This window comes from Macaca fascicularis, chromosome 3 (genome assembly GCF_037993035.2).
Source record: "Macaca fascicularis isolate 582-1 chromosome 3, T2T-MFA8v1.1".
Taxonomy (NCBI): Eukaryota; Metazoa; Chordata; class Mammalia; order Primates; family Cercopithecidae; genus Macaca; species Macaca fascicularis.
In genome coordinates this window covers 91,494,110-91,507,370 of record NC_088377.1, presented here as the reverse complement: position 1 = coordinate 91,507,370, position 13,261 = coordinate 91,494,110, and the positions used below count along the sequence as shown (strand labels likewise).

The following is a 13,261-nucleotide window of genomic DNA, read 5'->3' as shown; positions in this document are numbered from 1 at the left end:
CATATCTTTTGCTAAATAAAATAATATTTACCTTTTTGTCATATAAAGAAATATTTGCCTTTTTGTCATATAAAGAAACATTTACAGGTTCTAGGAATTAGGGCCTGCTATCCTTGGGGCCATCATTCAGCATACCAGAGAAAGAATTTCTGGTAGTAATGAGTGAACTTGTTACATATTCTTTATAGGCTAATTTTCCTTGTCTTTCACCATAAGAAAAGAAAATCAGAACTTTAACAAGCTACCTGGTCCGTTTAAGGGATTTTTAAAATAGTAAGAATATAAATTTATTGGATGAGTAACCACACACATGGGACAGAGAGCCCACAGGGAATCACTTTTTCCATCCTATGCTATAGGCACAGCTTCTTTCCTGTTACCCTAAATATAAATCAGGTTGTGTTCACTTAACACATGAAGAAAACAGAACCTGAATGATAATAAAATAAGGGCTGGGAAGGCCTGAAGTGTAACAATGTTTGTCTTGCTAATAACAGTCATTCCATTAATAATTTTTCCACTTTCCCTTTCCAGAGAAGAGTAAATTTTAAACAGCCATGTCCCCTTCATGACATTTCTAGAACTTTATATAATAGTGACAGCTAACATTTATTAAGCAATTACAATACATCAGATTCTATGCAAAACTCTTTACGTGCATTAGCTCACTTCTTTCTCCCCAAAACTTGTGATGTGAGAACAATTAGCACTACCATTTTGTGGATGAGGACAGTAAGGCTCACAGAGGATCACAAAGGAAAATGGAGAAGCTGCACTTGATCCCAGGTCTGTCTGGCCTCAAAGCCTGAGCTCTTCCATGAGGCTATTGCTGGGATACTCTCTCATGCCATTTTTACACTTCCACTAATTTTTAGTTTATTTTGTTTGAATTTAGCTATTTTTTAAAGAGAAACAACTTTTGGCACTGAAGTATCTAATATAACAGAAGCACTAGTAGGCATAAAATAAATGTGAATGAGCTTTGGGCCCCCTTTTGCAGAGCAGCTAAATTTCATTTACCCAGGCACATAAGGGTCAGATAATTAAACTTCAGAAAATATTCCCAAATCTTATTATTGATGATAAGTCTGGGCCTCTACTCCATCAAATTATCACCAAGCAGCAGGATGATTTAATTTTAACCTTCTCTCTCCACTATCAATAACTCTAATGAAGAAGTGAAGGGTCAAAGCTAAGGGAAAATGGAAAGAATAATAAAGAGAAGAAAACCTGACTAAACAACAAAACGAACCCCATGTTCTGTAAATAGCTAAGGCCAGCCGGGATGTGAGAAATTAAAAGAAGATTGAAAAAGACAGCACCATTCTGAACATGAAAAAGTTCACAAATAGTTTTACATGCCATGGAAAAGAAAGAATATATCTTAAAACTTATGCACAGGAAATAATTTGAGCATTAAATGGTAATCACATCACAATAACATCCAGGTGAAAAGATTTGGGTCCTAGAAGCCATTCAAGACTCACAGTCCTTTGGACCACCCTCAGTGGATCTATAATAACATGGACTTATTATAAAGACAAGCAAAACCACCTTGACAGAAGTCCCCCAGCCAATAATCAGTGTCACATTGTCCTTCCAGCAGAGGCTGCAGGGATACATGTCCGGGCGAAGACTTATATCATCCCGGGGCACATTGGTGATTCTTTGCTTTGAGATGATGTCAAAAATCTTCACACCCTGGAAAATAAAACAGTAGTAAGCATCCTCTACTCAGGAGGAAAGTAACAGAAAACTTATTAACAGCCCCTGCTACATACTAGCAATAACCAGCACGGAGAAATATTAGCAGTGTTTACTGAGCATGCAAGGAAAATGCTCCTGCTCCACACAAACCCTATGGGAACTTAAACCACAAGGAAACCTCCACCCTTCTTTCTGGACAAAGGAGATTTTCTTAGATGGCATGGGTGACTCAAATCCAACAGAAACATGAAATGTACAGACATCAGTAGCTGCATTTCCAAAACGACAGACAAGTAACATTTCTAATTTTATCGTTCCACCACAAAAATGAAGTTCGTTTTTTAGAACGACTTTGAGTCTGAAAAGCCACCTATATAAAGAAAACTACATCTGACATTTTAAAGTTCTCACATGAAAACATCAGGCAAGCAGCTAACTAAAAATGAACCAAGAGACCACAGGTTCGTTTTACCTTCACTGTGACCCAGGAGAAGTAAGGAAAGTCCAGAATAAAAAGGTAGAGTCTAGCCAGATTTCTACCATCTAAAACTGAATAGAACTGATATACTAAATTATACCTTGATGTTCCAAAACATATGCCAGATGTCAAAAAGACCATTTTTTAAAACTTCCTACTAGCCCCAATTCACAGCAAGTAAACTTTAAGTTAAAATGCAGCACTGAAATTCACAATTCACTTTCTTACAGGCAGGTCTATACTTCTGCCTATGATTATACTGGGAGTAAAAGAGAAATCAGCAATATTCTGCACTTGTTTCATATCAACTCTTACTTGCCTTTGGCCAACAGGCAAATGATATTTTCAAGACCCATTCCCAATGCAGTCCTTCAATTATTAAGATAGCTTTTCATTTTCTTGGCTACTCTCCATGCCTCAGGTTTCTTACTCTAAAATAGAGTCCAGAATATGTTGGGAATTACTATATTATGAAAGCCAAAAGCAATCTAATTTCTTTAACCTCCTAGGTACGATACCAATCGTCCTTTCACCTTTTAGAAATCACCACCACAGCGAGTGGCATCTTTTCCCCTCATTACAGCCCTATCAACTTGGCCATTCTTCTGCCACTGAACAAGCATTAGGAAGACAGAGGCGTATTTTTTACCATATTATTGGCCCAAGCAATCAGATGGCCTCTCCACTTCACACTCCTTATGTTCCCTTCCCCTTCATGCAGAACAACGGACTTCCATCTGTTCATCCATGACCGTTCAAACAGTAGCAGCTAGGGACAAAGAGCATAAACAAAGAATCTTAGAAACTGAAAATCATGTATCAGGTTCTTTACTTATTAGTTTTACCTATCCTTGTGACCAAATAACAAACAAGTCCACTCTCGACAACTTTAATGTAACTTATAGTAGTATATTATTTGTACCCTGGAAAGAATTCCTAGCACATCACATTCTCCCCAGGACGTTGTTTAAAATGGACGAGTGCTGAAGTTACTACAAGGCCAAGCCACAGGGTGGCACCAACACACCAAGATTCATGGAAAATAACGCACATTAGTTAATCAAAAGATTTGTATCACAAAAATTCTTCAAATGATTGTCCGGGAACTAATTTATTTTGTAAATCGGGAAATCAAAACCTCTTAAGTTTTTCACTGAAAATAAGATATTAGTCACAGATTAAACTGTAATAGAAGCAGTCTATGTTTTTCATTTAACTCAAATAACTGAACAACGACTTTTGAACAGCAATTCACATCACAAAATAAGAAAAATTGGAATTAAGCTTCTTTAGAAACTTCATAGTATTTAGGGTCTTTATTTTAAAGGGAAGATTCCATCATTCAAAAAACCTGCTGGATAAATTTTAATATAAAATATAACTGGTCAAAAACCTCTAAGATTAATGAAGATGTAATTCTAGGAAGTCATACATTATTAAGAACACTATAAATATTTTTCTTGATATATTCCATTTAAATCCTTTAAGAAAAGACATTTATACAGTATATAACTTAAGGCACCCAATCCTGAAACACATGTTTACCCTTTAAAAGCAAATGCTGACAACAGATTCCATAACAGAATTATTAAAATTCCTACCACTACAAGCAATTTCAGTCTACCTTAGTATATTTTATGTCCTCTACCCACCCCAAAAGAGACAGGGGAAACAGGTAACGGGGAAAGAGAGTAATTCACATTTTATTTGTATTTCCTGTATATCTTTCTCAATAGTTAGACTAACACAGGCAGAGGAAGCACAAAATAAAATCCCTAAAATTAAATATGATGTCCATCATCACAAGTAAGCAAAGTACAGTCACTTTAAAATGCTATAACAATTTGAAGTTGTGTGACTTCACAACTTCCACAGGGAGACTGGAGGCAGGGATTCTTCTGACCATACTTAGCCCCATCTTCCCATTAAGATATATCCTATATATTCTCAGAGACCTTCTAACCCACCCTGTCCTCTCCCATCCCAGGTTCCAATTCAGAAGTCACTACTACCATGCCTCCCTACCCCCCAGTTAGAGGCCTTCGGGAGTGTCCCCTGACTGTGATTCAGCCTCTTTCTGCCATTTGCAGAGAACAGAGCTAGGGAAGCTCCTGTGTCAGCCCAAATGCAGAGGGATGATGAATGTGTTCAGTATTTTGAAAGGGCAGGTTCAAAATCTAGGAAAGGGGGAGAAAGGCTGAGCATACAGTTCCTGCTACAGAGAAGATTATGCCCCACTAAAGACAGGCAGCTAAAAACAATTCTTTTTATTTATTTATTTTTGAGATGGAGTCTCGCTCTGTTACCCAGGCTGGAGTGCGGTGGCACCATTTCGGCTCACTGCAACCTCCACCTCCCGGGTTCTAGTGATTCTCCTACTTCAGCATCCTGAGTAGCTGGGATTACAGGTGTGCACCACCATGGCTGGCTAACTTCTGTACTTTTAGTAGAGACGGGGTTTCACCATGTTGGCCAGGCTGGTCTTGAACTCCTGACCTCAGGTGATCCACCGGTCTTGGCCTCCCAAAGTGCTGGGATTACAGGTGTGAGCAACCATGCCCGGCCACAACAATTAAACATGATGAACTGATAAGATCAAAATGTCTATCTTCTATCTGTGGCCTGGATCTGATGGAGGTGATCGTACGAAATGGGCAAAGCACAGTGAGTGCTCAATAACCACCTGCTGCAATGAAGGGTTGGCTGGATGGCCAGGAGAACAGCATGGTGGGACACAGCATCAAATTCCTTTCCCTCACCAATTCCCACCTAGAAATGACCAATGCAGTACTAAGAGGAGAAACTCTGCACCTGTGTTGAAAAAGTTAAATACGCTCCAAATTTTAAGCTAAAAATTCTGTAAAATATGCTAATAGTAAGACCCCAGTGAAGGCCATGATTTAACTCATTCCCCCAGTAAAAGCCTGCCTGGGAAGTAGTTGGTCAGGCAGGTCCTAGAATGCTACAACACCCCGGATACTCAGTGTAATGGGGCAGGAACAAAGGGGAGTGGCCAGTCTCACTCTGAAACACAAAAGGTTGGGTCCCCAAGCATGCAGCCAGCACTGTAGCTGTCCCAGGTGGGAAGGAAAGCAGGCACTCTGACAAGAGGCAGGCACCTATGGAAAAATCCTGCATTTGAAAATAACACAAATTACCCAGGGAGTAATCCCCAACTTGTGACTCCATATGAATAAGACGACATTGAAAAAAACAAAGTAACTTAAAAGATCTAATTCTTATCATCATAATTCTCATGTAACAGCAAAATTAAGAAATTAATAACAAAGAACAAGAGAAAGAACAAAACAAAACAAAAATGATACAAAAAATTTTCTCAATCTTTGGGTAAAAGATGAATTCCTATGGTAACCAGAGTACTTTGAAAAATGAGAAAACAAAGACTATAAACCGAAACTTTATGGGATAGAAAGTTGTAGAAAACGGAAAATCTAGATTTAAAAGTTAATAATGAACATGACAAGTCGCTACACAACAAAACAAAAACATTTCATTGAGGGATACGAAAGGAGAACTCAATAAACAGAAAGGCACATTATATTCATGGATAGAAAGACTCCAGTTCTCACTAAAGAGTTTAAGTCTCATTAAATTAACCTATAATTTTAATGCAAGTCCAAAGAAAATCCCAAAGGGATTATTTCTAGAAATTCCAAAAATGCTAAAAATTCACTTAAAAAAATAAGAATTTTTTTTTATCAAGTAGATTTAGGGGGAGGAATGGATTTGTCCAGATAGTAAAAACATTTTATAAAAACTACACTCAAAACAGTCCAGCAATGTTTCTAGAACTGACAGATGAAGGAAAAAGAATGAACTGATAAAGATGAATCAAAATGACATGGTCAGGAATGGGTATGTGGGGTGAGGGGTAGAGCGGAACGTGTGCAGAGAAAAGGTATCTTCAAACTACTGAGCTGTGATCTTGGACACCAGCTTTCTGGAGGATCGTTTGGCATCATGGACTCAAAGCTTTAAAAAAAAACATGACACCAGGAGGTTGCTACCTAGAAACTTACGCTAAGAAATGATCAGACGACTTAGTAAAGATGCATGTAAAGCTATTTATAACAACCAGAAATGGACTAACAACTGAGGAATGACGGAGCATAATACAGTGGAGCACACACGATGAGTATGTATCCATTATTAAATTATTTTATGCATGTATCTTCATTAACACAAAAACCTATGAGGGCATATTAAATAAAAAAGTAGATTACAATTACAGTATTCAACACAATATCCTTAAAATGTGAATGTGTATCCACATATATTATAAAATCTAAAAGATACATAATGAAGTAATCCTAATTGTATAAATGAGTGCTGAAATTTTATATTATTTCTATGTTATAATTATTCTGCACTAAATATATGAATATTTTTATAATGTTAATACATTAATGGGAATGAAAATCCATTCTCTTATTTTTAGAATCAGGAAAATTTAGGGGAATAGTTAAAATGAAACAACAAAGCAATATCAAAACTTCACTGGAGATTGGGTGCAATGGCTCATGCCTGTAATCCCAGCACTTTGGGAGGGCGAAGTGGGTGGATCACCTGAGGTCGGGAGTTTGAGACCAGCCTGACCAACATGGTGAAACCCTGTCTCTACTAAAAATTCAAAAAAAATTAGCCAGGCATGGTGGCCGGCACCTGTAATCCCAGCTACTCAGGGGGTTGAGGCAGGAGAATCGCTTGAACCTGGGAAGAGGAGGTTGCAGTGAGCCAAGATTGTGCCATTGCACTCCAGCCTGGCAAACAAGAGCAAAACTCTGTCTCAAAAAAAAATTCACTGGAACTTAAAGAAGTAATGTTTGAGGCATACTGAACATATATTAGAATGAATTTACATAAACTGTATATACTTTTCAAATAAAACATTAACTTCTTCAGAAAACTGTTAATTAAATCTTATTGCAGTTCCCACCAAAATGTAAGCTCACTCCAACGGACCCTTTCTATACACTCTGTGTGCTTCGAGCTACGGGAAGAAGTAGAGGTGGCTGAACTCTGGCCTCCTTCTGTCTCCTACTCTACTTCCCAAAACAAGAAACGAAAAACTTCCAGCAGAGGGGAGGAGGCAAAGGAAGGACAGAAGAATTCTGAATCCAGGCCATCTCAGGATTGATTCCCAAAAATCTTGTGGACCCTGCTCTGACATGTAATCAAAAGAGCAAAGAAGCTTCTCCCAGTGATTATTTCTACAATGCAGACAGGCACATGCCATTCTATGCAGCTGATGTGTGCTCAAAAACGGAGGGGAATAAAAAATTAACCTCTGTAAATGAAACAAATTTTAACTAATTAACATTACAAGTTTTGACAGGATTCACGTTATTTTCTTACGTTTTTCAAATAGCCTAAGTCCCTATCACTTTATATTTTGTGGATAAAAAAATAAGAAAATATCTGTAAATAAAGCAGGTCATCATAAACATACTAAGGAAAGTGATTATTTAGGAGAATTCTTTTGTAAGTCAAATAATTTCCCCCCAATTTGTTGGTTCTGTATATGTTTTATGGTCACACTGGTTTTCTCACTGCACAACTAACTCTATTAAATCTTGTGCACTGAGATTGGCGTGTTTACCTGGCAATTCCCCAACCAGTGTGCTGGGGAAAAGGATCATATCTTATACTTTGCTAGACACACAGGCATAATAAATATTAAATATTAAGTAGACTATCCTAGTCTACTAGTCTTAATTCTTTCCTTTTCTGACCATATACACAATGCATTTGCTAAAGGGGGAGCTATGCAATTTCCCAAAACCTTTGTTACTCAGCCTATCTTTACAGTTAGTAATATTCCTAAAGTATTTTGAACATATTGGAATCTACTCCAATCTCAAAAATTTAAAGAACCCAATGACTAATTTATACAATCAACACAGCCTTGCTTTTAGAAAGAGCTCATTTCTATGGATCTCATCCAGGCACGTAATGTCACTTTATTTCCCTTCGCTCAAGGCCAGCAGACAGAATTTGTGCACAACTTGTCAAAAATTTGAAAGCTGCTTTTAAGGTTAGCCTTCCTCTCTTAGGTTTAAGTAATTGCAGCTCCTTTATTTCAGAGACACGAACTGATCGCACATTTGGCCTGAACGGTAATTTCTGAAATGTGTCTGCAAGCCTGCAGAAGGCTCTCTGAATTGCCACAGCGCCTACTTCTCCAGGCACTCTGGCACCTGGCCTGCTTCTCTCCTCGATGTTACAAGCCTGGCCCCGTCGAACATTTATTTCTGCCTTTCCTCTCCACTCTACTTTATTCTTTACTCGTGAGTCCACTTTTCCTATCCTACATAGTATAAAACCTTAAATGCTCACTAATAATTACGGAGTCATTTCTATACCTCTGAAACTCTCATACAGGATTCGCTTTGATTTGACACAGAGTTTCATAAGTGGACAATGGCCAAATGATCCACTCTCCATTGGCTTTTTTATCCTAATCTCCGTGAATTTCAAGCAGAAACATATTTTCTGATAGGAATGCCAAGGGAAGCTTTGCTTTGGTGATTTAAGAAAAGATGAACTCCTTTTCTTACAAACATTCTATACTAATTTAACTAACACAAAACTATTTGCCTGTACTTCACTGACATTTAATAATACCCATTTTTTCCTTCCAGTCATAAAACTGCCCACAGACCTACTGAGCACGAATGTTCTACAAAGCATTTTATGGGGTAAGCCATTGAAAAAAACTACCCTTAAAAGCAGCTGGTTAATTTATTTGGTTCATCTTCCATACCCTGTAATGTTGAATTGTCATTATCACAATACTAAGAGCAATTTAAGCTCAATGGGAGCTAAGTACATAGAGAGGAAAAGCTGTTTCCAAGAGGTCTATTTTTTTGTTGGAGAAAGTATTTTAGGGCTTTATTTCCCATAAATCCACATTCTGGCAGTCAGCACTCTCAGTACTTATATTTCAATATGAGCCCTCACATCCTCAGCAATATACTTTATTCTCCTCTGTTTTGTGCTGATAAATCTATCTAGTGTTTTCCTACTCTACAGAGCGCTATAAGGACACGGAGCCCAGAATCTCCCACATGTGTGGCAAGATTCCTATCGGGCTGTAATGAAGTCCCCGATTCTGGTCACCTAACGTCCATCATTACTTGTCACTCACTCTTCCCTGATGGAGTTGAAAAGAGTATGGTTGGCCCTGTTTTAATCATCTTGTAATCTTTCAAGTTGATAAATCACTTGGCTCCTTCAGGTTCCCTAAATACTGACCACACTGCTAGCTTTGTGGCAGACAAGAAAGTGGGCAAGATTCAGCAGGGGCTTCAGTCCAGGGTCAAGGCTTAGATACCACGTGTGTTCCTACAGGGAGAACCAAGGGGCTTAAAGAAAACAAATATTTCACAAACGAGAACCTGCGCTAGGTCAGGAAAGTGTGGAAGATCCAGGTAATAAAATAGAGAAATAGATAAAAGTAAAACCCAACAAAAAAAAAAACTGTCTCAATAAAAATAAACAAAGGCATAACAATGGGAACATCCTGTTACAAAAGGATTTAAATATTCAAGATTAGAAAAGATCACGAGCAAAATTTTAAAAGTCAAGAAGGCAAGTGAGAAAAATATGAGTGTGGAGAAGACCTAGGATGGTGGCTGGCTACTGACAGCAGATGGGCTCTTGAATCCTGAAGGAGGCAGGAATGACAAGGAATCCATGTGGAGCAGGTAAGTGTCTTTGTCTTGCTTCGTGCTTAGGCTTAGTGCCAAAGTTTCAAACATGCAGCTTTTCTAAACACCATCAACAGCTCTACTATGTCCATCAAGATACAACATAAACATGTGGGAAGAAAAAGAGAACTTCCAAAATATATTATTGCCTTAACTTCAGTGGTTATTTTCTGAACAAGTTATAATGCTTCAATCTCCTTTATCTGAATTTAACATGTTTAAAACAAGTTCAGTACGGACAAAATGCTGGTACCATAGAAAACTTGTGTGCACAAGGGTTCCTAGAGCCAACTCAAATGGCACTTGCTTACAAACAATATTTTAGTAAACACCATTCCCATGCAACACAGACTTTTTTTTTTTTTTTTACTTGTTTTTTAATTTCAGGGGTTTATGTGCAGGTTTGTTACATAGGTAAACTAGTGTCACAGGGGTTTGTTGTACAGATTATTTTGTCACCCAGGTATTAAGCCTAGTATCCATTAGTTATTTTTCCTGATCCTCTCCCTCCTCCCATCCTCCATCCTCCAATAGGCCCCAGTGTGTGTTGTTCCCCTCTATGTATCCATGTGTTCTCATCATTTAGCTCCCACTTACAAGTGAGAACGTGTGGTATTTGGTTTTCTGTTCCTGCATTAGCAACACAGGCTTTGGACAGGCCCTTGCAGTTAATTCTGTGAAACCTATATAGACAGACCAATGCTTTGAAATTTAAAAAATACTATATCAACACAAGGTAACAATCAATTCAGCAACCAAGAAATCTAAGCTAAAGGTTCCATGAGAACAAAATAAATTAAACACCGGAGGTCCCATTTAGGAGCAGCTTTCTTTGCATTAAAAAACCAGAGATGACAGCTAGATCTACCTACCCACCTATGCAGTATCTACCTACACACCTATGTGGGTTTGGCAATCAAGCCAGCATGTGAGGTAGGCCCCTATTTAAACTACTAATCTGCAGTTTCTGCAAATGCAAGCACATAATTACAAGTGTGATTTCAGAAACGACTAGGACACTTTCTAAGTAATTTTACCACTTAAAAAAAAAATCTTCCATATGGACTCTACAAATTTAATAGAGCTGGCTGTTCATACCAAACACCTTGAGTCTGTTTTTCAGTTTGCAGTTATCCGAGGATACATTTCCCGGGGCTGGGCTCAAGGTCAAACACCCTCATCATCAGGGTAGAGATAACACAAAAGTCATCCACTGGGTGATTAAACTTGAATTAATGTTCTGTGCAATGAACAAATATCTCTAACTTTAACTACCTATAATCTCAATCATTGATGACTGGTGAAAATCCTTGCACAGTGAGCATATCAAAAAGAAATGTAAAATTGCTAAGTCTTGAATAATGTAGACAGTTACCTGAAAACATGGGTTTATGTATTTGAACAAGCCCTTCGCACAATTCAAAGTAAAACAGGACAGGCACAGTGGCTTCAGGACTTTAGGAGGCCGAGGCAGGCAGATCACAAGGTCAAGAGATGGAGACCACCCTGGCCAACATGGTGAAGCTCCGTCTCTACTAAAAATACAAAAATTAGCTGGGCATGGTGGTGTGCACCCGTAGCCCCAGCTACTCGGGAGGCTGAGGCAGAAGAATCACTTGAACCTGGGAGGCAGAGGTTGCAGTGAGCCGAGATCACGCCACTGCACTCCAGCCTGGCAACAGAGTGAGACTCAGTCTCAAAACAAAACAAAACAAAACAAAACAAAACAAAAACCCAAACTAAAAACAAAACAAAACAAAGTAAGCCCAAAAGTTGAAAAAAAAAAAAATCAAGACACTATCTGCAGGAGAAATGGAGTCAAATGAACCCAATTTTGAGCATTATAATCCACTTTCTTACCATCTCTGAAAAACTGGCATTAACTGGACACACCGGTCAGCACTGATAGCTTTCACAGAAGTGGCAGAACTGACGGTTTTGGGGCAGACTCACATCTACGGGGTAATATATGTTCATCCTCTCTACACACTTCAGGGTCTAAAGTCTCATTTAGACTCCTATATAATGCCTCCCTGGGAACAAGAATAATTATTCCATATTTGGCCAAAATTGGAGAAAAGGCTGCAGGCTATTCAGTAAGCAGCAATAATTTGTGCTCAAACTGACAGTAAATATCAATTGGACAGCCTTCCTTGTCCTGGCTTCTATGGTAATATTAAAAGCTGCCCTAAGCAAAGAATACAATCAGACAAATCACAAAGGAAGATACAGAAGTTGCTAATAAATAAAAATGTTCAAAATCACTAACAATTCAAATATATTACAAAATAGAAAAATGGAGTATCTCTATATATCAGATTGGCAATGAGCATGTGGTAAAATAGGTACTCACACATAGCTGATATAAACTTGTATAAGTTTTCTGGAATACAATTTTACCTGGCAACACATATTAAATGCCTAAAAAATAATCATAACCTTTGATTCAGTAATTCTAATCCTAAGAATCAATGATAGGAAAACATTCAGAGGAACAGATGAAAGCCCAAAGATTCTAAGCTTCACCACATCATGATTTATGACAGCCAAACACTGGGTATAACCTAAAGGTCCAAAGATAGAACGGTTAAGAAAATCAAATAGATCCATAAGATACAATAGTATGCAACTATTCAATAACACTGAGCCAAGAATAGACGTCAATAATGTAGGGAATTTCATATGATGTACAATCATAAGTTAAAAACAAGATCTAAAATATTTGAGATTACCCTATACATTCTTTTGCTTTTTGTTATTATAAAAATAATGTATGCTTACTACAAAAAAGTAAATAAAAGTCAATGAAGGTCAGAAAGAACATTCATAATCCTGCCCAGACACAAACACTGTTAATAATTTGGTGTACAGCCTTCCATGAATATATCTACATACATAATTTTATTTCTACAAAAAAGGATAATTGAACCATACATATATTTTAGAAAAGAATCTCAACAGAAGCAATCTATCAAATGTTGAGAATTTTATTTATTCCAACTGAGAAAGAGAAAAGCTGACATCCAGAAGCTAGCCTGGCACCCACAGCAGGGCCCTGATGTTCTCCTTATGAATATAAACAATTTCACAGAAAACCAATATCAGCCAAGGCCACTGCATGACCGTGAAGGCCCAGGACAGAAGCAAGACCACTCCATAATCACGTCTGAACGCAAACCAGACATGAACATTTTCCAAGTCGTGGCAACGACCAAACACCTTCCACTTTGGCTAAAATGACAGACTGCTGCTTCTTTACCAGTTATGACTTTGGCTTTGGCTTAGCCTTTTCTCCTTCTAGATAAGATTTATTAAAATGCCCAGCTGTAGAATTACTCATACTGCA

The 13,261-nt window shown here is 37.9% G+C and overlaps 1 protein-coding gene across 2 annotated transcripts in view; it reads right to left on the bottom strand.

The window, feature by feature from the left end:
* Positions 1-13,261, bottom strand: part of VPS41 (VPS41 subunit of HOPS complex) — a 211,182-nt gene that overhangs the window by 71,390 nt on the left and 126,531 nt on the right. For both annotated transcript variants that reach the window (XM_045389032.3, XM_005549755.5), the window contains exons 8-9: positions 2,835-2,954; positions 1,555-1,701 (exon numbers count right to left, since the gene is read on the bottom strand). In XM_045389032.3, coding sequence (XP_045244967.1) covers positions 1,555-1,701; positions 2,835-2,954 — 267 coding nt within the window. The remainder of the gene's footprint in view (positions 1-1,554; positions 1,702-2,834; positions 2,955-13,261) is intronic.